At 42.5% G+C, this 26,596-nt stretch overlaps 1 protein-coding gene across 1 annotated transcript in view; it reads right to left on the bottom strand.

The window, feature by feature from the left end:
* Positions 1 to 26,596, bottom strand: part of LOC137358404 (fibronectin type III domain-containing protein 5-like) — a 265,469-nt gene that overhangs the window by 123,208 nt on the left and 115,665 nt on the right. Inside the window, exon 3 of the mRNA XM_068024350.1 lies at positions 15,424 to 15,628. Within this exon, the coding sequence (XP_067880451.1) occupies positions 15,424 to 15,628 (205 nt within the window). The remainder of the gene's footprint in view (positions 1 to 15,423; positions 15,629 to 26,596) is intronic.

Raw genomic sequence — 26,596 nt, 5'->3', positions numbered from 1 at the left:
TTCACAAGGAAATCTTTCAGCCTTCCACACTTGGCATTTAAAAATTATAATATGTTTTTTGCCAGAATCCCTGACAGAGAAATGCATTAAGAGCTGGAAATAAAATATATTCGTACTTGAGGCCGGAAACAAGGCCCTACCTTCCTCAGCTGATCCCACTGTAATCAGTCAGCCAATATTCCCCCATCCCCTGAGTGCAGTTAGACAATCTTCCCCAGTGGGTAAAAACTGCAATAAGGGACTGTAAAACAAAATGGTCATTCCAGTAACTTCTGGCCAAAAACACAGCGCCACTGAAATGTTAGGCAAAGAGTTTTTTTTAAATTCTCTACAAAGAACATCTTGACTGATTGCCCATACATAACGCCCTCCACCCCGCGCCCCCGCCACACCCACTGCTGCGATGTGTGGCATGTGCATAACCCTATCGGTCACTCAGCTGATGCTCCCTATCTTGTTCTGTATGCAACCATCGGTTGCTCCCTTTAGTCGTGGCCTGTTGTTTCTGTCCCGCACGGTGACCTCGGTTTTCAATTCACTTGTTTGAATTAGGGATGCTAGGAGTGTGGTGGTTGGGAGGAAGGACCTCGTTATTATTATGGGCTGCTATGGAGCAGAGGCTGAAACATTTTCAACCATCTTCAGCCAGAAATACCGAGTGGGTGATTCATCTCGGCCTCCTGCTGAAGTCCCCACCATAACAGAAGCCCGTCTTCAGCCAGTTCAATTCAGTGCATGTGATATCAAGAAACAACTGAAGGTGCTGGATACCTCAAAGGCTATGGGCCCTGACAACGTCCCGGCAATAGTACTGAAAACCTGTGCTCCAGAACTAGCCGTGCCCCTAGCCAATCTGTTCCAGTACAGCTACACCACTGGCATCTACCTGGCAAAGTGGAAAATTGCCTAGGTATGTCCTGTCCACAAAAAGCTGGACAAATCCAATCCAGCCAATTACCACCCCATCAGTATACTCACAATCAGCAAACTGATGGAAGGTATCATTGACAATGCTATCAAGCTGAACTTACTCAGCACTAACCTGCGTGCCGATGCTCAATTTGGGGTCCGCCAGGGCCATTCAGCTCCAGACCTCATTACAGCCTTGGTCTAAACATGGACAAAAGAGCTGAATTCCAGAGGTGAGGTGAGAATGATTGTCCTGGACATCAAGGTAGGATTTGACCGAATGTGACATCAAGGAGCCCTAGCAAAATTGAAGTCAATGGGAATCAGGGGGAAAACTCACCACTGGCTGGAGTCATACCTAGCACAAAGGAAGATAGTTGTGGTTGGTGGAGGCCAATCATCTGCACCCCAGGACATCACTGCAGGAGTTCCTCAGGGTAGTGTCCTAGGCCCAACCATCTTCAGTTGTGTCATCAATGAGTTTCCCTCCATCATAAGGTCAGAAGTGGGGAAGTTCACTAATGATTGCACAATGTTCAGGCAAGACCTGGACAACATTCAGGCTTGGGTTTTTAAGTAGCAAGTAGCATTCATGCTACACAAGTGCCAGGCAACGACCATTGCCAACAAGAGAAAATCTAACCATCTCCCTTGACATTCAACAGCATTACCATCATTGAATCCTCCACCATCAACATCCTGGGGGTTACCATCGACCAGAAACTTAACTGGACCAGCCATATAAATACTGTGGCTACAGGAGCAGGTCAGAGGCTGGGAATTCTGCAGTAATTAACTAACCTCCCAACTCCCCACAGCCTGTCCACCATCTACAAGGCATAAGTCAGCAGTATGATGTAATACTTGCCTGGATGATTGCAGCTCACACCACCATCTATAAGTTCACCTCCAAGCCATACACTATCCTGACTTGTAACTATATCATCGTTCCTTCTGTTACGGCCAGGTGAGGAGGGGGCGGGGGGGGGGGGGTCACAGTCACCCCTCTCGTCCTTCCTCTTATTTGACCACAACAGTTTTATTCCTTTTAAACAGTGGTTGTGCTTACCATCTCAGTGAGTGTTTTACCTTTTTGCGTTAATGTGATCTTGGAAAAAAAACAATCGGACAGGTTTCCTTGAGTTTAAACAAGAAAGAGGTAAGTTTATTATACTCAACAAGCTAAACCTGATCTAAAATAATAAAAAATATGGAACACATTCACACGCAGATTCACATGAGGATCACACACACACAAGAAAATTACAAAGTAGAAATTAGGTTTTTTGGTTGGATTAAAGTCGAGAATAAATAAAAGTTAAATACGCAGTCTGAGGTCGGATCTTCTGGCTGGAGTTGTATTCTTGAAGTCTTGACTGGCCTTGGCTTCTCTTCCCCTTGTCTCTGGTTGTAGCAGTCTGTAGGCTTGGAGGGTCCACGTCGCGGACTGTTTTCAAACTTGATGTTTTCTGGAGAGAGAAAGGGAGGCACACAGCATTCTCTGCTGCTGCACACTCAGTTACTGCTTGTCCCTTTGTGTGTACCAAAACGCCTAGTTTTACAACAGCCTGGGGAGATGGTCACATGGTTCTCTCAATCCCCTTTGTTTTTAATGAGTTCCAAAGTCTAAAACCCCAAACCTCTCTCAGGTGATATTGTTAGTGTTTACCCCCTGGAGGGATGTCTCCATTCATGAATGTCTCGATATGGCTTTGAATGTCCTGCTAACGAGGGTGAACTGGATAATCTACTCAGTTAGCCAATGCATTATCCTGGCTTGGCTTCTTGTTAGACTTGTGTCTCCAATTCAATCTCCTGGTATTTCAGATGTAAACTGCGGTGGCCATTTTGGTTGTCAGCTTTTTTTTTACAGTTGACTGTAGGATTTTTTCCATTAAAAGTTTAATGTAAGTTTCCAACTGATGAATTAATATTTCTCATTTGGCAGTGTTTTCTTGACAATCCAATGTTGCTGGGTCAAAAATCTGGAACTCCCTCCCTAACAGCACTATTGGTGTACCTACACAACATGGACTGCAGCAGTTGAAGAAGGCAGCTCATTACAACATTCTCAAGGGCAATTAGGGATGGGCAATAAATGCTGGTTCTTGCCGGCAATGCTCACATGCCATGAATGAATAAAAAGAGAGTCAGGAATCGAGGGGATGGAAGGCTTTAAGTTTTTCTATACTGGTTACGAGGGAGGGAGTATAAAAGATAAGCCCTCTGTATATATTTTTCCTGTTGTAGCCATCAGGGCTTCCTCTGCCCTCCTTCCCACATCCAGTCAAGGTAAGAATGTATGACTTTAAAATGGTGACTCAATTGCTTCTGCACATTCTAATCCAAGTATCACCTGTCCACTAACCCCACATCACCTGAGAACAATAACTGCTTGACTCCTCACATCAAGCTGCATGGGAGATGGACTGGTTATACATAATATGGTTAAAGCTGTTTGACTTCAATATATTCCCAAATGATCAAATAAAATCACAATGCGAGAGGCAAACTGGATTTGCAATGGTACATTTTTTGATATTGCATTCTTTTGTGAGAAATCAGCTTCTTGTGTTACTAAATCTTGCAGTTATAGCTAACATTGGTCCAACATTTGTTAATTACGAATGTGTTTGTACACTTTATTCAATGACTTTTTTCTTGTTTAGCAAGAAGACTTTTCAATCTAAGAAAATGTAATAGATTATTGAACTGGGAAAAATATTCCATTCACTGTTCACTGTGGTATCAAGGGAGTAAAAAAATCCCAATGATGTTTAATTATCTGACTCTGGTGCAGCTTTACAGGAAGACTGCATCATAAAATACTTTCCAGAGCTAGTTACTAACATTTCTGTCACTGTTCATCAATTGTTCTTCAGATAAAGGCGAAAGTTATTTCAGGGAGCCTTACTGTTATTCACTGTTGGTGAGCACATCACCTGACCACCAGAACTAAGAGATCCATACAGTTTGTCAAAATAAGGTTAGAGGAAAAAAATGATCTTTTTCCACAACTGGAAAAATAATTGCCGACGAATTCCTTAGTCGTGCAGCAAAGGCAGAGGGGCATCTGGGACCTGGGTGAACCACAGGGCCAACAACAGCATCCTTAATCAGATTTAAGGATTGAAAAAGAAACAAAAGAAACAGGAAAGGTTGACAGTCAGGTGAAATAAAGTCAAATCAAGTACAGAAAACAAAATAAAGAGAGGGAAAGAAAGATTGGATTAAGGGAGAGACAGATAAAAGACAGAAAGGAGAAGATAGAAAAAAATTTAAATTTTGAATTTTAATAATCTCAAACCAATTAACTGCATGCAAGAATGAGACACCACAATTTTAATTGTTCCGTTTCTAGGCTGGAATGGTTAAGTGGCATTGCAGGAACGCATACATATCACCATTAAAATGGTCATTATGTTGTTAAGTATCGACCCTAACTTTCTGCATCTAATTCAATTCACAAAAAATACACAAATACAGCAACTTCATGAAACTCACGGGGACATTGATGCCAAGATCCTTTTATCATGAAGCTAATGGCTGACTGACACGAGTGTCATCACCACAAATTGCTGGATCACTTACACAGTAATAACACAAGTCATTAAACTCTCTTATTTTGCCAACAAATTCTGGCCCAATATATTTCAGAACTGACTAGGGAGCAGGCCATGTATGATATACTGATCAGTAACAAACTAAAATTACTTATCAAGTCAATAAGGGAACATCTTGTGAATAGTCACCATAATATGATTTAATTTGATATTAGGTTTGAGAAGAAGGGTGTCAGAAAATAAGGTTTAAATGCAAATAAGGCAAACTTAAAGGAATGAAAAATAAATTGAGCACAGTAAACTGAGCTGAACTGTTGATGGGTAAACCTACAGAAAAACAATGAGAAATAACAACTTATATTTATATTGTGCCTTTATCATAATAAAATGTCCCAACGTGCTTCACAGGAGCATTATAACACAAAATATACCACCTAGCCACATAAGACATATTAGGCCAAATGACCAAAAACTTGATCAAAGAGGTAGGTTTTAAGGAGTGTCTTAAAGGAGGAAAGTGAGGTAGAAATGCAGTGAGGTTCAGGGAGTGAGTTCCAAAGCTTAGGGCCTAGGCAACTAAAAGCATGACCATCAATAGTGGAGCAATTAAAATTGGAGGCCAGAATTAAATGAGCGCAATATGACTCCCATCTATGTAGAGTTTTCTCCCGATTCCCATTGACTTCAATTTTGCTAGGGCTCCTTGATGCCATACTGTGTCAAATACTGCCTTGATATCAAAGACAGTCACTCTCACCTCACCTCTGGAATTCAGCTCTTTTGTCCATGTTTGGACCAAGGCTGTAATGAGGTGTGGAGCCCAGTGGCCCTGGCAGAACCCAAACTGAGCATCACTGAGCAGGTTATTGCCATGTAAGTGCCACTTAATAGCACTGTGTAAATTGACATCACTTTGCCGATCGTCAAGAGTAGACTGATTGGGCGGTAATTGGCTGGATTGGATTTGTTCTGCTTTTTGTGGACAGGATATACCTAAGTAATTTTCCACATTGTCGGGTAGACGCCAAAGTTGTAGCCATAGTGGAACAGCTTGGTTAGGGGCGCCTTCAGCTGTTTCTCGATATCATGTGAAGTGAATTGGCTGAAGACTGAAGTTCTGATGAAAAGTCACAGACCTGAAACGTTAACTCTGCTTCTCTCTCCACAGATGCTGCCAGACCTGCTGAGTATTTCCAGCATTTCTGTTTTATGGCTGAAAACTGGCATCTGTGATACTGGGGACCTCAGGAGGTGGCTGAGATGGATCATGCACTCGGCGCTTCTGGCTGAAGGTAGTTGCAAATGGCTAGGTCAAAGGGATGGCTGTGAATATGGATTGGGAAGTTTACAGCTACATTTGGTGCTGGAGGCAGGGCTCCTGGTGCCAGGCCTGCTTCTGCCTTTTTGTTCACCCCCCCATGGAGTGATCCTCCGGTCTTTTTAAATCTGTTTCAGGAGGCGGGATCCCCATCCCTTTAAAGATAGGGATCCTGCTTCCAAAAGCTGCTGGCCAATCAATCAGAGGGCCGGCAGCTCAGCAATACCACTGGGAGCGGTGGCCATTGTCGGTACTGCAGAGGCCTTGAACCCAGACTCTTCGCTGGAATCGCGGATCACAGTTAGTTTAGTTTAGTTTAGAGATACAGCACTGAAACAGGCCCTTCGGCCCACCGAGTCTGTGCCCACCATCAACCACCCATTTATACTAATCCTACACTAATTCCATATTCCTACCACATCCCCACCTGTCCCTATATTTCCCTACCACCTACCTATACTTGGGGCAATTGCTAATGGCCAATTTACCTATCAACCTGCAAGTCTTAGGTGAGGTGGAGTTGCTGGGGCCAGTCCAGAAGGCCCCAGTGAGGAGGGGTGGGGGGTGGTTGTGCAGTCCAGGAGGAGGGAGGGGTTCCAGAGGGTAAAGTGGTTCCCGGCAGATTTCCTCCGTGGGTCATTGAGGAGGGACCCCCCGAGTCTGCAGGTGGTTGCTTCGTTTACAAGGTACCCTACCTGTGCAGTGGAGGCACAATAAGATCCCAGCGGCGGCAGGAAGATGCCCTTTATTGACTGTTAATAGGCAAGGGCCTCAATTAGCCTCTGGGCGGAAAGTCCATTATCATAAGAACATAAGAAAAAGGAGCAGGAGTAGCCATTCAGCCCCTCGAGTCTGCCCCACCATTCAATAAGATCATGCCTGATCTGTCCCAGGCCTCAACTCCTCTTTCAGGCCTGCTCCACATACCCCTCGACTCCCCGAGATTTCAAAAATCAATCTACCTCCTCCTTAAATGCATTTAGTGATCTAGCCTCCGCAACTCTCTGAGGTAGAGAATTCCAGAGATTCCCCACCCTCTGAGAGAAGAAATTTCTTCACATCTCAGTTTAAATTGTGTGCCCCCTTATTCTGTAACTATGTTCCCTAGTTTGAGATTCCCCCAACAGTGGAAACATATTCTGAACACCCACCCTATTAAGCCCCCTTAAAATCTTATATGTTATCAATAAGATCACTTCTCAGTCTTCTAAACTCCAATGAATAAAGCTGTTTAGCCGTTCTTGATAAGACAACCCCTTCATCCCAGGAATTTGCCTAGTGAACCTTTTCTGAACTGCCTCCAATGCTAGTATATCCTTCCTTAAATACGGGGACCAAAACTGTACCCAGTACTCCAGGCGTGGACTCACCAACATCTTGTACAGTTGTAATAAGACTTCCCCATTTTTAAACTCCAGCCCCCTAGAAATAAAGGCCAAAATTCCATTTGCCTTCCTAATTACTTGCTGCACCTGCATGCTAACTTTTTGTGTTTCATGTACAAGAACACCCAGATCCCTCTGTACTGCAGTATTTTGTAGTCTCTCTCCAGCTAAATAATAATTTGCCTTTTTATTCTTCCTACCAACGTGGATGACCTCACATTTTCGCACATTGAACTCCATCTGCCAAGTTTTTGCCCACTCGCTTAACCTATCTATATCCCTTTGCAGATTCTTTGTGTCCTCATCACAACATACCTTCCCACATATTTTTGAATCATTAGCAAATTTGGATACACTACACTTTGTACCTTCCTCCAAGTCACTAATGTAGATAGGCCTCAGGACTGATCCTTGTGACACCCCACTAGTTAGGGCTTTCCAACCTGAAAAAGACCCATTGATCCCGACTCTCTGCCTTCTGTGTGTTAGCCAATCCTCAATCCATGCCAACACATTACCCCCAATACCCTGAGCTCTTATTTTGTGCAATAACCTTTTATGTGGCACCTTATTGAACGCCTTCTGAAAATCCAAATACACTACATCTACCGGTTCCCCTTTATCCACTCTGCTTGTTATATCCTCAAAGAACTCTAACAAATTTGTCAGACATGATTTCCCTTTCACAAAACCATGTTGACTCTGTTTGATTGCATTATGTTTTTCTAAATGTCCTGCTATTTCTTCCTTAATAATGGACTCTAGCATTTTCCCAATGACAGATGTTAAGCTAACTGATCTATAGTTTCCTGCTTTCTTGAATAGGGGCGCCACATTAGCAGTTTTCCAATCCGCTGGTACCCTACCGGAATCCAGTGAGTTTTGGTATATTATGACCAATGCCTCCACTATCTCTGCAGCCACTTCTTTTAAAACCCTTGGATGCAGGCCATCAGGTCCTGGCGACATGTCTGCCTTTAGTCCCATCAGTTTATCCAGCAGCTTTTCCCTCATGATAGAGATTGTTACAAGTTTCTCCCTCCCATTTACACCTTGCTCATCTATTATTGTTGCGATGTTTATTGTGTCCTCCACCGAGAAGACTGATACAAAATATTGGTTTAAATTATCTGCCATTTCCCTGTTCCCTGCTATTAATTCCCCATTCTCATCCTCTAAGGGTCTCACATTTACTTCAGCTATTCTCTTCCTTTTTATATACCCGTAGAAGCTCTTACTGTTTGTTTTTATATTTCTTGCCAATCTACTCCCATAATCAATTTTCTCCCTCTTTATTAGTTTTTTAGTCATCCGCTGCTGGTTTCTAAAAAATTCCCAATCCTCTGGTCTATCACTAGCTTTTGCCACTTTGTGTGCCTTTGTTTTTGATTTGATACTCTCCTTAACTTCCTTTGTTATCCATGGGTCGTTCATCGTTCTCTTTGAGTCCTTCCTTCTGACCGGAATAAATGTTTACTAAGTGTTATGAAATATCCGCTTAAAGGTCTGCCACTGTTCCTCTACTGACTTTCCCTTTTTTCTATTTTCACAGCCCACTTTAGACAACTCTTTCTTCATACCTCTGTAATTGACCTTGTTTAAGTTGAAGACACTGGTTTGAGACCTGAGTTGCTCACCCTCAAACTGAATTTAAGATTCTACCATGTTATGATCGCTTCCCCCTAGAGGATCCTTAACTATGAGATCTCTTATTAATCCTACCTCATTACACATTACCAAATCTAAAATAGCCTGTTCCCGGGTAGGTTCTGCAACATATTGCTCTAAGAAACAATCCCTGATGAACTCTACAAATTCGTCTTCATGCTACCCTTGCCAATTTCATTTGTCCAGTCTATATGCAAGTTCAAATCACCCATGATAATTGCAGTGCCCTTCTTACACGCCTCCATTACTTTCTGATTAATATTTTGTCCTACAGAGAGGCAACTCCTCGGGGGCCTATTGACCACTCCCACCCGTGATTTCTTTCCCTTGCTATTCCTTATTTCCATCCAAACTGATTCTACATCATGATCTATTACACCTTTATCATTACTCACAACTGCACTCATCCCTTGCTTTAATAACAAAGCTACCACACCTCCTTTTCCTTTCTGCCTATTCTTCCGGAACATCGAATATCCTTGAACATTAAGATTCCAGTCCTGGTCATTCTGTAACCATGTCTCTGTGATAGCTATCAAATCATATTCATTTATTTCTATTTGTGCCGTCAGCTCATCTATCTTGTTACAAATGCTACGTGCATTCAGATAAAGAGCCTTAAGCTTTGACTTTTTACCACTTTTACCTACTCTGGTTTTAATTTCTGCTGTACTCTTATGTTTGTATTCTCTGTCCCTTCCTGTCACTGTCTGATTAATGTATGCTCCTTCACTGCCCTGCACCTCTGCTCTCTCGTTACTTTTCGACTTCTTAAACTTCCCTTCAATTGAACCCTCCCCCCCACTATTTAGTTTAAAGTCCTATCTACAACCCTAGTTATACGATTCGCCAGGACACTGGTCCCAGCATGGTTCAAGTGAAGCCCATCCCAACGGAACAGCTCTCTCTTTCCCCAGTACTGCTGCCAGTGTCCCATGAATTGGAACCCATTTCTCCCACACCAATCTTTGAGCCACGCATTTACCTCTCTAATCTTATTTACCCTATGTCAATTTGCACGTGGCTCAGGTAGTAATCCAGAGATTATTACCTTTGTGGTTCTACTTTTTAACTTAGCCCCGAGCTGCTCATAGTCCCTCAGCAGAACCTCTTTCCTAGTCCTACCTATGTCGTTAATAACTACGTGGACCACGACAACTGGATCATTTCCCTCCCACTCCAAGTTCCTCTCTCGCCCCGAAGAGATGTCCTTAACCTTGGCACCAGGTAAGCAACACAGCCTTCGGGACTCTCTTCTTTGCTGCAGAGAACAGTATCTATTCCCCTTACTATGCTATCCCCTATTACAACTACATTTCTCTTTTCTCCCCCAACTTGAATGGTGCTCTGAACCATGGTACTGTCAGTTCGCTCATCCTCCCTACAGTCTGTGCCCTCGTCCACACTGGGAGCAAGAACCTCATACCTATTGGATAAGGGCACTGACTGAGGCTCCTCCAAAGCTAAATTCTGGGTTCCCATAGCTATGGTCGGCCTATCCCGCCCCCGGGAAGATCGCTTGGCGACGGGGAGGTGACCGGCTCACCTCCCCCCACCACCTATCGGATACTCTGTGCCCTCCCCTCCCACCGCCTCCGAACCCATCTCAGGGGGCCACATAAGATCCCAGCCTACATGTGGGGGAGAGATTTAGGGAGGATAAGAGGGCAGGGAACTCAGAGGAGAGAGAGAATGATGAATTGAGATGGAGGCTAAAATCACCGAGATGAGAAGTTGTTCAGTGCAGTGGCTGAGGGAAGAAAGCAGTGAAGACATTTTGCTGAGAAAACTTTTTATCACGCTTGGGAGGGCAGTAGAGAATGATGGGTGTTATTTTAGTACTGGCACACCATTCACAATGGCAAAAGCAGAAGTGGGTGGCACTTTTGCTTTTGTGTCAGGAGCCGGTTCCCTTGTGATTAAAATTAAAATATCACTGACTGGTGGCGGGCACGGGAGAAATGTGCGATCGCGCATCTGAGGAAACTTTTCATTGGTGAAAGCTGCTGTCATTTAACAATTAAGAAGGTACGTCTGGGCTATAAAACAGTCCCCTTGGCAAATCGGGACTCTCTGCATCATGGCCACAACGTTCCACCTAGCTCCATAATCTTAGTCAAGTATCTTTTTTCTCCAAGCAGCAGTTCTTGTCCCTCACCCCCAAGATCATAAGCGTAATCATAAGAGTTATTTGACAGCACGAAGGTGGCATGGGTGTCCTTCAACTATATTTGTCAAATGTAAATTTTTCACAATATATCTGTCTTAAATCACTCATGTATGCATTATCTTAATTTTGTTTGGACTAGCTTAGTGGAAGAGCTAAATGTAATGGAATGCCTCATAGTTGGCACACTTTGGTTACAGAGGAGGTATGGATATTGCATATAATGTGGAAATTATGATGTGGAGTTTCAGTGATCAAATCTCCATAAATGTTCATGTTACTGTCCAGTTTTGTATTCGACAGTTTGTGGGATATTGTTGTACATGCCGGATCAGCTGGCAGTCCCATTTGTGCACTGTCGTGATGCCTGTTGCTCCTCTCCACCTGCTCTCAAGCTTCCATATAAATTGGGTATATGAAGTTATTCTAACACTATAACGGTGTTCATTGGCAGGCAGGGAAATTTAAAAATCCTTGTCTGTTGCTTTCACCATAGAATTGATGAGCAGTGAGTTGCTAAACTCCTCCCATTGTCCACCCATACAACTCCACCCACCCATTCTGGCCTCCTCCCACTTCAATCTGCGATTCTTGTAGCCTTGCATCTGTCTTGAGATACTGTGTGTGCGAGCTTCCAGCTCGAGGCCGTGAACCTCCACCTCCTCCTGTCATCCTTGGCCTTGTACCTATCATCCTTGACCCTCCCAACATCACCTTGTGCCTTCCGTCTTCAACACTTCAACCAAACCCCATTACCCTGGACCCTGTCACCATCCATTTGGATGTGCCCTCCCTCCCCCGCTGAGCTTACACCTGTCCTCGTTGACATGCCCCCTCTTGTCTTAGACCTTCCCTGCATTATCCTTAGAGTACCTGTTAGATTCCCTGACCCACCCTATGACACCTTTGATTAACCCGACCTCAGACTGGACCTGTCCCCCCTACTGAATTGAATTACCCTGTGACTGTGATCATTCCCTCTGCCAGCCAGCACCGAGTTTGACCCACAGGATCCCAATGTGGACATTACTGACCCCTTCATTTAGGCCCCTCATTTCCCTTAGCTTGACTGACTGAACACCCCCACTGCTCCTCCCGCCCCAAACCTAACACTACACCCAAACATCAGGCCCTCCCTACTTCACTCCTCCATTCACCCGAGCCCTCCCTCTGTCCTCCTTTGGGTCCCTCTGCCACTCCTCCGTTTGTATATTTCAATCAGGCCTTCTCTGCTGTAAGGAAAACAACCCTAGCCTATCCAGTCTCTCTTCATAGCTGAAATGCTCCAGCCCAGGCAACATCCTGGTGAACTTCCTCTGCACCCTCTACAGTGCGATCACATCCTTCCTATAGTGTGGCGACCAGAACTGTACACAATACTCCAATTGTGGCCTAACTAGCATTTTATACAGCTCCATCATAACCTCCCTGCTCTTATAGTCTATGCCTCGGCTAATAAAGGCAAGTATCCCATATGCCTTCCTACCTGTGCTGCTGCCTTCAGTGATCTATGCACAAGTACACCAAGGTCCCTCTGACCCTCTGTAATTCCTCGGATCCTACCATCCATTGTATATTCCCTTGCCTTGCTAGTCCTCCCAAAATGCATTACCTCACACTTCTCAGGATTAAATTCCATCTGCCACTGCTCCGCCCATCTTACCAGCCCATCAATATCGTCCTGTAATCTAAGGCTTTCCTCCTCACTATTTACAACACCAATTTTCGTGTCTTCTGTGAACTTACTGATCATACCCCCTATATTCACGTCTAAATCATTAATGTACACTACAAACAGCAAGGGTCCTAGCACCGATCCCTGTGGTACACCACTGGTTACAGGCTCCCACTTGCAAAAACAACCCTCGACCATCACCCTCTGCCTCCTGCCACTAAGCCAATTTTGGGTCCAATTTGACAAATTGCCCTGAATCCCATGGAACAGTACAAGAGAACATAAAAATTAATCAAAGGGAGCAACGTAGTGGATTTAATAGAAGGAAAAAACTGTTTGGGGGGCAAAACAATGTGACTTAAAATATACAAATCTCAAGGATCAAGAGAGTTTTTACCCCAGGGTATTAAAAGATACAGAACAAGAAATTGCAGGTGCGACAGTCATAATTTTCCAAAGTTCTCCAGATTCAGGAACTGTGCCTTTGGAATGAAAAATTGTAAATTCCTGTGCATTATTTAAGAAAGGTGCATCAACTCTATGAAACCTCCACTAAACAGCATTCAGATAAAAATAATTGCATTCTGTTTCAGGAAGAAAATAAGACAGCAACATGAAAGACCAGAAGAACTGCAATGCGCAACATTTGATTCTCATTGCAAATGTACGCGAGGCTCAGTTTAATAATGACACTATAGAAACTGACTGATCATACATGAAGGTCATCTTACTAGTTTTTATTACCAATTTTCAATTCTCTATTTTTCCCTCCTCGCCTGAACATTCTGATTTATGCGCGAAAGAAGGTTCATGGCTACTGACCAAAATGGGCAATTTTCACATGTGAGGTTAATCAGTGAGAGTTAGCAAATTGTTCAACTGTGGAGGTGGCAGAGTCAAGTCAATCCTTACTCACATTTATGCAGAGTGGACTGGATATCAATCAGTAATCAGAGATCTCACTTGAATTTTCCCCTGACATGTCAGGGGTTGCTGAGGCCTGATGATTTAACCATGCTGCTGCCTCAGCTTGTTAAGGTAATTCAGCAACTGGTGTGGATAACGCAGGAACACACAGGGTAGTGTGTTCACTGACTGATTCCTGTGGAGAATGTCTATTGTTATTTACTTACATTTTTTTAAAATGGCATTTTCTGAAAGATTTTTTTATTACAAGATCGATGCTGTAAACGAAATTGGACACAGAAACCAAATGAAACTGCTATATACAGAGCAGTGATATTTTCCATTAGTTCCTGTAGCTTCTCTTGAATTTACAAATGCCCTTGCTCCGGTCACAGTTGGGTTGAGTTTCATCACTGCAAGGTTGAGCATCTGGTGATAAATGAAGGACCTCACCTCAGCGGGAGAAACTAAACAAGTGCTCTGCCTAAACAAAAGTGAGAATGACGTACTGAAGTGTGACAAAGGCCAACATTTGCCAGCTTGCCCTCTTAGACCTTAGAAATGTAATTGAGGGGTTCTGAGGCAAAATGGACAGGAAAATGTAAATCAACTGCTTACAGATATGCTAGCTGCAGGGGAAGACTCAACCTCTTAATTCCTCTCATCGTGGAGGTGGTGCAGATGATCAATTAAATTTAAGAAACCAGCTAAGTTATTCCAATGCAGGGGTATCATTATGGTTAAACTCTTACTCAAAATCACTGAAACTAGACTAAGCAACAAACTCAGATCTGGATGTTTATCAAACAGGTCAGGGGAATTAATTTAATTTGTATATATAAGAAACGTCCATTTGGAAATAAGTACTACAAAACGTTGCCTCCATTAATAAGATATATATAGACTCAAAGAATCACTGGCATTTCCAGAATCATACTGATCATTTCAGAAAACCATCTGATTTAAAAAAAAACACTCCCAGTTACAATCAGTGGTATTCAGAGTAATTCGGAGGAATTGAAACGGGGGCCCTTTATTAAATCATCTGAAGCACCATATTAAATTTACCAGGCTAAAGGGTCTATAGCAAAGATTATAACTGAGAATAACAGAATCGATTGACAGCTGCAGCCCTGTAATTCAAAACTGAGACTTTTGATTTATCGAGTCTCATACCCAAGGTCCCTGTCATTAACCATGTACTTACAAGATTCAGGTGTACAGCTCTTACCTAGTCTACACATTAAAGCACGACTATGCTCTAACTCTGATAAATCATTCCCAAACTGGTTTCTATCTTTTTGCACTTTAATTTACTATTGCTTTTAGCGGTAAAGATTAGCACAAATGTTTGAGGTGCATTGAACAAACTAATGTTTATTTTCCACCACATTTTTTTAATCATTTAAATGTTTTTGTGTGATAGTAACAGTTGAGACAAAGGGTAATTGAGAAGATTATTGTGTGTCTGCCCATGCCCTGTAGCTCGGGAAGGTAAAGAAGAGGGCTGCTTTCACAAGAATCTACAAAATAATTACGTGTCAACCCAAAAATAGCCAATTGAGAACAGGGATAAAATTATATTAAACTGCCTTAGAACAAATCAACAAACATTAAAACAATTGAATGATGTAACCCTCGACTTGAGGGCTTGTGCTCGAAAACTTTTCTAAACTTTCCACGATCAGATAATCTGGCTTACAACCACAAAAATGCACATGCAGATATTTGCAATGATGGTGTGAATGACAACTTAGTCATGTAGATCATGGCAGAGACTATTACACGACATGACACAAAGCCAGAGTAAATAATCAATTAATGGATCTCACCTTTGTTTGAGCTATTTGAAGGCACCCAGTCAGTTTCCTTTAGGGTTCTGAATTGGACACGTTTGCTAGCCTGGCTTTCCCCATTCAGACTAATGGATTGAACTTGAATCACATATTCCGTGTCTTCCTCTAAATCCCACAGCACACATGCTCGATTTGTCGTATTCACTTCACGGATCGACCTTTGCATCTGACCATCTTTCCTCTGCATCAAACAGTATATTGAAAAATTAGCTGATGATAAATAAGTGATACAGACTAAAGTTCAGTTCATACTTCATGTATCGCTTGAGCTACCATCTCCTCACGATGTAATTTACTAGAACTATAGCAATCCCACAGCAAGGTTTGCCAATTATTGTTGTTAACCATTAACTGTTCTACAAGGAAAACAGTTTTATCTTAAGGGTCATTTAGAAGTCTAGAATCCCAGTTCAAGTCCAAGTATGAAAGTTTAATCTAGTAGTTAATCTCAAATCAACCTAATTTTCAACCTTGATACTTTCATGCATACTCCATTATTTAAGAAGCCAGGGAAGACAAAACCATAGCTGACAAATTCAGGAGAGCCCATTTTTTCCATGTGGGAGGAGTGCAGGGTATAATCCCTGCGTCTGAATGGCAAGGCTCACGAAACCCCTGATATTGGGCCTCATTTCCACAAAGCAGGCAGGTGTATAGAATAAGAGGCAGCTTGCTCAGCACAGTGTGTTTGAAGATCAGATGCTGCAATGCTAGCAACAGCCCTCAGGAATGTGAGGAAAGGGGAGGCCAGGTTGGGCAGTAGTGGGGTCAGGGAGGAGGGAGGAGGGAGGATGTCATAGAGAGATACAGCACTGAAACAGGCCCTTCGGTCCAACGAGTCCACACTGACCATCAACAACCCATTTTATACTAATCCTACATTAATCCCATTTTCCCCTCTCACATCCCCACCTTCCCTCAATTCTCCCACCACCTACCTACACTGGGGGCAATTTTTTTTTACAATGGCCAATTTATCTATCAACCCACAAGTCTTTGGCGTGTAGGAGGAAACCGGAGCACCCGTCACCCGTCAACCCAGGTCACTGGAGCTGTGAGGCTGCGGTGCTAGCCACTGCGCCACTGTGCCACCCAGTGATTGTTGACAATGGGGAAATCGGTAGCTGGAGTGGTGGTGTCTGATTTTCTGTTAATGGGGGGTCCAGGAGGTGCACTCCTGCAGGTAAGTATGTTTTGGAAACATACCTTGTTGGTTGTGGCCGGGTTTTCCTGGCACCTGCTGCCTCATGACAAACTGATCCATTAATTGGGGGCTCAAACAGGCGGTCGGGCCATTATTTGCATATGCAAAGGGCCTAACAGCCGTTTCAGGCAATGGTACTGTACGCCAATATTTTGGACTTTACCAATGTGGAGGATGGCTCACAATGAGAATGCATGTCCTGCACGGAGGCTTCCAAAGTCATTTAATGCCTGAAAAGAGGTGCTGCACACCCAAATTTGTAGGCGCATCAGTTCAAAATCAGTTGTGGGGAAGTTATTGAAATCTATCAGAGAGGGTCGAACAGGGTGTTAAAGACTAAAATAAAGAGTATGCATTCCCAGCGCACTGCACATGTGCCCGTTGCCTTTTGATGGTAGAAACATAGAAACATAGAAAAATAGGAGGAGTAGGCCATTCCGCCCTTCGAGCCTGCTCTACCATTCAATACGATCATGGTTGATCATCCAAACTCAATACCCTGTTCCCGCTTTCTCCCCGTATCCCTTGATCCCTTTGGCTCTAAGAACTATATCTAACTCTTTCTTGAATATATTTAATGATTTGACCTCAACTGCTTTCCGTGGTAGAGAATTCCACAGGTTCACCACTCTCTGGGTGATGAAATCTTTCCCCATCTCAGTCCGAAATGGCTTACCCCTTATCCTTAGACTGTGACCCCTGGTCCTGGACTCCCCCGCCATTGGGAACATCCTTCCTCATCTGGTCTGTCCAGCCCTGTTAGAATTTTGTAGGTTTCTATGAGGTCCCCTCTCATTCTTCTAAAATCTAGCGAATACAAGCCTAATCAACTCAATCTCTCTTCATACTTTAGTCCTACCATCCCAGGAATCAGTCTGGTGAACCTTCGCTGCACTCCTTCTATAGCAAGAACATCCTTCCTCAGATAAGGAGACCAAAACTGCACACAATACTCAAGGTGTGGTCTCACCAAGGCCTGTATAATTGCAGCAAGACATCCCTGCTCCTGTACTCGAATCCTCTCGCTATGAAGGCCAACATACCATTTGCCTTCTTAACAGCCTGCTGCACCTGCATGCTTACTTTCAGCAACTGGTGCACAAGGACACCCAGGTCTCGCTGCACCTCCCCCTTTCCCAATCTATCGCCGTTCAGATAATAATCTGCCTTTCTGTTTTTGCCACCAAAGTGGATAACGTCACATTTATCCACATGTTTCACCAGGTTTCCACAGTGCAATTGGGAGCCAATTTAAAATTCACTCCTGCTGTGCTGGTTTCCCGGAGTAAGGAAACCCGGCAGTGAAAGGGATGAGGGAGCTGTCAGCACCATCAGGTAAATACCTTGTCCAGCATTCCTTATGAGCCAGGAAAAACAGAAGTGCTCCTCCCAGGGCTCACAAGGAAACTGTTGTCCTCCTCCAGTCCAATCGCAGACCTATCTTCCTCATACACTAATTGTCAACCTTCTCCAGCCCCCAGTTGCTGGGGTTCGTCTCCAGCAGTGGCCTCCTGTTATTGATTTTCCCTCCTGGCCCAGCTGTCAATTTGTCCAGTGGACATGTGGGAAACAGAACGAGAAAAAAAGATAATGAGGTCCTGCCATTAAGTTCAGCAGGGTCCCAGAGCACCACGACTTGCTGGGATTTTTGGCTGTTTTTGACCTCCTTTACACCCTTCCTGTAACCTGTAAACATTAACGGCAGGAGACGAGACATTGTGAAGGCATTGAGGAATCTAGATGTTCATGTACATAAATAATTCAAAGCTAGTGCACAGATTCAAAAATAATCAAAAAGGCTAATCGAATGTTGGATTTTATCTCAAGAGGGTTACAGTTTAAAAGTAAGGAAGTCATGCCTCAGTTGTACAGAGAATTGGTTGGACCCCATCTGGAGCACTGTGCTAAGTTTTGAACAAAAACCTCAGGAAAGGTAGTCTGGCCTTGGAAGGAGTATAGTGCAGATTCAGCAGAATGATACCAGAATTTAAAGGATTTAATTATGAGGGCAGGTTACATAACTTATCTTATATTCCCTTGAGTTTAGAAGATTAAGCAGTGATCTAATTGAGATGTTTATAATGATTAAAGGAAGAAATAGGAATAGGAGTAGGTCATACGGTCCTTCAAGCCTGTTTCATTATTCAATAAACTCACAGTTGCTCTGATATTAGCCTGAACCGTTAACTCCCCTATAGTTCAAAAAAATCTTCTATCTCGGCCTTGAATATATTCAGTGACTCATGAGCAGGAACAGAGAAACAATTTCATCTGGCAGGGAAATCCAAAACAAAGGGGCACAATGATAAAATTAGAGCCAGGCCATTTAGGAGTGAAATCAGGAAACACTCCTTTACACAAGGGTAGTGGAAATCTGGAACTCACTCCCCTCAAAGGGGGAACGTATGTTCTTAAATTGATCAATTGCTGGATCAATTGAAACCTTCAATCCCATTGGTTCCTGACTGTGGTCCTCTGTCACTGGCTGTCCCATACAACAACTAGCCACCCTATCAATCTGACTGGCTGCTAGGCAGAAAATGGAATTTTAAAAAAATGACAAGAAGGTCCTGCCTTTAAACATTGGGGAGATGGTGGTGCAGTGGTAATGCCACGGGACTAGTAATCCAGAGGCCCAGGCTAATGCCCTGGGAACATGGGTTCAAATCCCACCACAGCAGTTGGGTGGAATTTAAATTCAATTCAATAATATAAAAATATCTGGAATTGAAAGCTAGTCTCGGTAATTGTGCCATGAAACTATCATTGATTGTCATAGAAACCCATCTGGTTCACTAATATCTTTTAGGGAAGGAAATCTGCCGCCCTTATCCGGGTTTCACCTACATGTGACTCCAGACCCACAGCAACGTGGTTGACTCTTAACTGCCCTCTGAAGTGGCCTAGCAAGCCACTCAGTTCAAGGGCAATAACGGATGGGCAATGCCCGCATCCCATGAATGAATTAAAAAAAACTAATTGGGATTTCCACATCTCCCAGGTTTCCAGATTTCACCCTTGGCTACATCACTCCCCTGCACCCTCCCTGTAAATATCGGGGACCATAGATCCCGAAAGGTGATTTCCTGCAAGACCCTCCTTAATTATCATCTGTTTGACCAAGCCCCTCCTAATATCTTCCTATTTGTCTTGACTTCAAGTTTTTTGACCACGTCTCTGTGAAACAACTTGGGATATTTTTTGATTTTGAAAGAGCAATATAAAAGGAAGTTGTTCTTTAAGTATACTGTGAAACAGTAGTACTTTGAGCAAAGGAGCATTGGCTTTGTTTGACTGACAATCAGTATCAACTATATTGCCCACATGCTCTGCATTGCATACACTTAAAAAAAACATTGTGGGGAAATGTCTTCTGGTCCCTACAAGGGACATTTTGACTTTAAACAATAGTGTGAAATGTGCGATATTCGCTCAGAGATCTGTTAAAAACCTGAAGTCAATGGAAATGGAAATCAGGCAGCATGTACAACGAGTGGGCGATCCAATATCACATGTTTTACACTATCACCAGAAGTTACTCTGATGAGTCACCAATGTTATGTCCATGTAATTCCAGTCTTTCTACCTTTCTCCTGCCATTACTCCAGCAGAACCCCAGGAAATGGTATAAATAAGCCTTTTCAGCCATTTCTGTAGGCCTTCCTCCAGTCTGCTGTCAGAGATACTGTGAGAAACTAGCAGAATCCCCAAAGAATTTTAATACCAGTGGGAATCTTTCCTGTGATGACTGTTGCTAGATATTTCTAAAAAAATAATAGTAATTCTTCCCTCCATTTACAATGTTGATAACATATAGCAACCAGAGAGAATTTCCCCCATGGCGTTGATTTGTTGAGTAGCACTGACTTATTTAGAACTTATTTATATGTCTCGGTCAAAATTGCAGTATTAAAAATCAGTAATAAAATACTTTTAAAAACTGACATAAAATTCTTCAAGTAATAGTGACTTTTAGATTCATCTAAACTATGGTAAATCAAGCAATTCTGCTCCCGCTGGTGAAGCAACATTTAGTGAGTGCACAGATTGAAGGGAAGGCAACAACATTGTTCCAAAATATTATTGAATATTCAACATAACTGATGTAGTCTATTTTCTGAGTTGAACTTGCTTTAGGTTTGTTATATCAGACCATCTAATAGTGGAAAAGAGGTGGAAGAAGAAATATGTAAGCAAATGTGTGAAATAAGTAAAGGACATAGAATATGCATACATCGATTGGACTTTAAACTAAGAAGGGGGAGGGATATGGTGAAAATAGTGCAAGTCTGAAGATGAAAAAAAATGGAGATGAGAGTAAAAGTCAAGCCAACATTTAGGGAACAAATACAGTAATAAAACAGAAGTATGAACAATAAAGTAAAGGAAACAACTATTAAAGATGAATTAAACTGCCTATGCAGCAATGTACACATCATCCAAAATAAAACAAAGGAACAGAAGGCAATAATCCATAGCAAAGAACCAGATGTAGTAGGAATAATTGAAACATGGTTATAGAAAGAACAGGGCTGGCAACTAAATATTATAGGTTATAACTTTCAGAAAGATCAGGAAAGGAAGAAGGGGTTGGGGTAGCTGTACTACTTAAAGATAACATAATGGCAATAGCAAAAAGGAATATAACTAACGTAAGTATAGAAACAGAATCCATATGGATTAAATTAAAAGATAAGGGATCAATTACGCTAATACAGCTCACCTAATAGTGGAAATGCATTGAAGAAAGAAATATGGAAGAAAATTTGTGAAATGAATAACGGTGATGTAACTATAATCATGGGAGAGTCTAACTACTTGCTAATAAACTGGCAAGAAGCCAGGACTTGAAAGTAGCAGCTATGAGGGAAGATTGGATAGGCTAGGGTTGTTTTCCTTAGAACAGAGGAGGCTGAGCAGTGACTTAATTGAGGTGTACAAAATTATGAGGGGCTGAGATAGAGTAGACAGGAAGGATCTGTTTCCCCTAGCAGAGAGGTCAATTACCAGGGGCACAGATTTAAGGTGACTGGTAGAAGGATTAGAAGGGACATGAGGAAAAACTTTTTCACCCTGTTACGACGAGATGAGAAAGAGGTCTAGGGTTCCCTTTTAGCCTTCACCTGGTCTTACTGTAACAGGGTTTTATTTTTAAACATAATGTTTTGAGCTCCCCCTCGGTGAATCCTTGTTGACCACTTTCCAATTATAAGGCAAAGAAATGAGCACAAACAGGCTTTCTTTGGTTTTAAGAAGAAAAGTGAAATTTATTAAAACTTACTTAAACTTAAACTCTAATTCGGTTAACGCCTACGGATACACACCACGCCTCACGCTAGCATGCAAGTGCGATACACTCATGCAAATAGAGACAGAAAAGAGAAAAAAAGATAAATTGGACAAGTTGGAGGCAATATCTGAAGAGTTTCCTGTTACTGTGCTTCGAGCTCACTGTAGAGTCCTTTTGTAGGTAGTTCTTGGTTGTAGGTAATTCTTGCTTTTCCTTGGGGCCCAATATTCTTCTTAAACCTTGTTCACTGCAGGAGACTTTTCTCTCTTGGGTTCCTGTGTCTTCAATGGATTCCAAAGCTGTGAGAAAGAGATGAGAGTAGACAGGAGAGAGATGTTCTCAATCCAGGAGCTTTCTGTGTTCAAATTCTCTGTGGTCAATTTAAAACTCTCAGTTCAAAACTCTGCAACAGCCAGTTAGTCATGTGACTAAACTGGTCTGACCACATCTTCTTTGTACTGGGAGCAGGGGCTGGTTCCTTTGTTCCAACACTGTCTGCTAGTATGCAAAAATGTCTTTCTAGATAGGGGCCTGACAATTCCTTATGATAGGCCCTCTTTTCTTCCAAACAACAATTTTAAATTTAATGTCCATGTGATGAAATTAATGTGCCTCATTCTTGGCAGATGGGGGCCTGCATGACACCCCAGAGGGTGCCAAGTGTCTAGAATTCACTGCCAGGAATGGTGGTGGAGGCAGAAACCCTCAACTCATTTAAAAAGGTACCTGGAGCACTTGAAGTGCTATAACCTACAAGGTTACGGACCAGGTGCTGGAGGGTGGGATTAGATTGGGCAGCTAGTTTTTTCAGCCAGCGCAGACATGATGGGCTGAATGGCCTCCTTCTGTGCTGTAACCGTTCTATGGCTCTATGGAAGTGAAAGGGATAAAGAGAATGGAGTTTTTTTTAAAAACCATGCATCCTTTCTTACTGAGTATGTAAAAAGCCCAAAAACGGGGGAACACTGCTGGGATCTAGTAATGGGAAATGAACCAGAACAAATCAGAGAAGTAAGTGTAGGTGATCAGCTAGGCAATAGTGATCACAAAAAAAGGTTTAAGATTAAAATTAAGGACACAAGCGGACAAAGACCAAAGTAACAGACTGGAAAAAAGCTGATTTTAAGGGGATGAGAATGGAAGGGGAAGTAAACTGGAAAAATTTACTGACAATAAAAAAGCAATTGGATACATTTATAAGTGAGCAGTAGATCCAGAAGAAATATGTTCCACTAAAAAACTATATCAAATGATCCAGTAATGATGCACCATGGATGAATAAAGAAATAAGGGTAAAATTGAAACTAAATTAAATTACCAAGGAATATAAAAAGAAATAGTACAATATTCTACAGAAACATTAATAACAAGAAAAAAGTGGTTAGGGATAGGCTAGTAAGGGATACGCATGATAAACTCATAGGTAATTATAGCGGAAGAGCAGAACTATTAAATAATCCCTTTGCCTCACAATTTACCAGGGAGGCTAACATGGTGGGCATAACATTAGAAGAGATCAAAGAAGATAAAAACATTTAAGATAGAGAGGGGGAGATAATTGATAAACTAATCAACTTAGAGAGCATAAGAACACCTGGTCCAGACGGATTGCATTCGCATATATTAAAATGAGTTAGGGAAGACATTGCAGAGACACTAATACACACACACACATACATTATGGGATATATATAGGAATGATGCCAGAGAACTGGTGGGCAGATAATGTGATTTTTACATTTAAAAAAGAGATAGAACAATGCTAGGGGAACAATTAGCTTAACGTCAGTGGTAGGAAAAATAATGGAATTCTTAGTCGAAGAAAAAATAGAGAAACTAAAAATATAACAAAGAGCAGTCTGCATGGATTCCAAAATGGAAGGTCATGCTTAACCGGCCTTAGTGAATTATTTGAAGAAGTAACAGAAACGTAAATAAGGGTAATGCAGTAGATGGAATATGTTTGAATTTCCAAAAATCCTTCAATACTGCATAGTAGACTCATGACTACAGAGATCACTCTAAGTACTGACACAACTTAGTAAGGCCATTAAAAAAGCAAACAAAGCACTGAAGATCATTTCTAGAGGATTAGAATTTAAAAGCAGATAAGTTATGTTAAACTTGCATAGAACATTGATTAGACCACATTGGAGTACTGTGAACAGTTCTAGTCTCTACATTATAAGAAAGATATCGAGGTACTGAAGAAGATTAAGATGATTTACCAGGATGATATCAGAACGGAGAGGTTATACCTATCAGGAAAGACTGAAAATGCTAGGACTCTTTCCTCTGGAAAAGAGGACACAGAGGAATGACTTGATAGAGGTCCTTAAGATTATGAAAGGGTTTGATAGAGTAGCTGTAGAGAAGATATTTCCACTTGTGGGGGAGACCAGAACTAAGGACTGTACATATAAGATAATCACTAATAAATCCAATAGGAAATTCAGGAGAAACTTCTTTACCCAGAGAGTGGAACTTGCTACCACAAGGAATAGTTGACACGACCAGCATGGATGCATTTAAGGGGAAGCTAGACAAACACAAGAGGAAGAAAGGGATAGAAGGATAAGTTAATGGGGTTAGACGAAGAAGGGTGGGAGGAGGCTCGTTTGGCCTGAATGGGCTGTTTCTGTGCCGTTAATACTGTGATATTTTATAGAAACCTATTGTTCCATTTTCAAGTATGATATTCTATAAGTGCCTGTAACCATTTCATCTGAGGCATTCTTTTTCACAGATGTGAATACTTCCTTCTGGAAGCATTGATGACATTGGATGGATTGCCTTTTAGGAGGGCGTGACTGATCCAGAATTACTAATAATGCTGATTAAGAAATGTAAAGGGTATTTTCTAGTTAGTGCACTGAGAGTTATTGCCAGCTGAGATTAGCCATCGTCTTTGCTGCATCTATTTTCTGGTCCAGGGAATAGGAAGACATTTTTAATATTTAGATTTCTTAGCAACAGCTATGGAAAGAGGATGCATCTGGGCCAGCAGGTGACCATAAAAGAGATAAAATAATCCAAAGGCCCCTAGATTGTGAGAATGCACAAGTTATCTAAAAATGAGATAACATTTAATAATAAATTACAATGGGAACCAGTTCAGTTTTAGACTGCCCACAAAGCTAAATTTCTTCTGCCTTTCCCTCCCTCCCCACCTCCTTACCAAGGCAATGCACTTATACCAGCAGTGATCGCAATATAATTATTCATGGGTCGCACAGTAGAACATGATACACAGGACAGAGGCTCATTGATCTTATCAAAATAAAGTATATCAGTTCCAGATAAAATTCTGACCTCACTATTTAAGTGATCTACACCTGAGATCTGAATAATCACAAGGTCAGAAATAATAAACAATCCATACCAAAGTAATAATGCATTCATGGAAATAAATAGAAAAAAAGATGTCATGTATACCAAGATAAACAAAACAAAATGGAGAGGATTTACAATGATGACTGGATAATGACATTGCTAAGATTCCATTACAAACCAACAACAGCAAGAAGTTAAATCAGAAATCAGAGTTGGTGGCAAGCTGCTGCAGTACATTGGAGAACTGTAGTACAGCGCTGTGATACTCCACACAGCTGCTATCAGCTGCAGCATGGTGGGGTGATGCCGGCTGGAGATCAGATGATAGGGAAACATTAAAAAGCCGATTTAAACCCCCACAGGGATGGAGGTTTGTGCCGCTTTCATGACCATTCATGCCCCCCACCATTTTTACATAGCTGACTTCACGCACAGGAAGGCCACCCACACCAGAGGAGCAGGGGGCCTAATTTAAATGGCAGTGTTAATGTAATCATGGGCCAAAATAAGCCTTTGCCAATGATGGCAAGGTTCCAGGCCCAAGCAAGGCCTTAAGATTCCCTGAGTCAAGAGGAGAAGAGGAGTAGGAGAGCCTGCTCCTGACACCTTGAACCTCATCTGTCCCTGGCTTCTTTCCTTATCTGATTGGGAATTTGCCAACCCTTCCCAATCACTACTTACTTTGCAGGGACCATTTCTGTGCTTCCCAGTAGCAGCCCAACACCCCCACCCCACCAATTTTGGCTCCAAGCCACCAATAGTGAAGTCATTCCCACTGACTTCGGGCAGGAGTCTGTGTTGGGGCATGCAAATATGGCCTCACTCTCCTGGGAGGGCGGGGGGGCGGGGGGGGGAGGGGGTTGGGTGGGCGGAACTGGGCAATTTGATGCTCACTTCAATCTCCATATTCCACCCAGAGTTAAAACCGACCCTTCATTTGAAATTCTTTGGAAAAGAATGACTAGCTGCAACAACCAAATACAGAATCAGATTTATGCATCAGGAGTGGAGCTGGGGAGCAGGGCCAGGGGAGGTGCTGGGGAGTCAGGCTGGGAGTGGAGCCAGGGAGTAGGGTCAGAAGAATTGCTGGTAAGCCAGGCTGGGAGTGGAGCCAAGGAGGTGCTGGGGAACCAGGCTGGGAGTGGAGCCAGGGAGTAGGGACAGAAGAATTGCTGGTAAGCCAGGCTGGGAGTGGAGCCAGGAGTGGTGCTGACCCACCTATATCATAGAATCATTGAACGGTTGCAGCACAGGAGGCCATTCAGCCCATTGGGCCCATTCCAGCTCTCTGCAAGAGCAATTTAGCTAGTCCCACTCCTTCA

Source organism: Heterodontus francisci, chromosome 3 (genome assembly GCF_036365525.1).
Source record: "Heterodontus francisci isolate sHetFra1 chromosome 3, sHetFra1.hap1, whole genome shotgun sequence".
Taxonomy (NCBI): domain Eukaryota; kingdom Metazoa; phylum Chordata; class Chondrichthyes; order Heterodontiformes; family Heterodontidae; genus Heterodontus; species Heterodontus francisci.
This window is presented reverse-complemented; position numbering and strand designations above follow the sequence as displayed.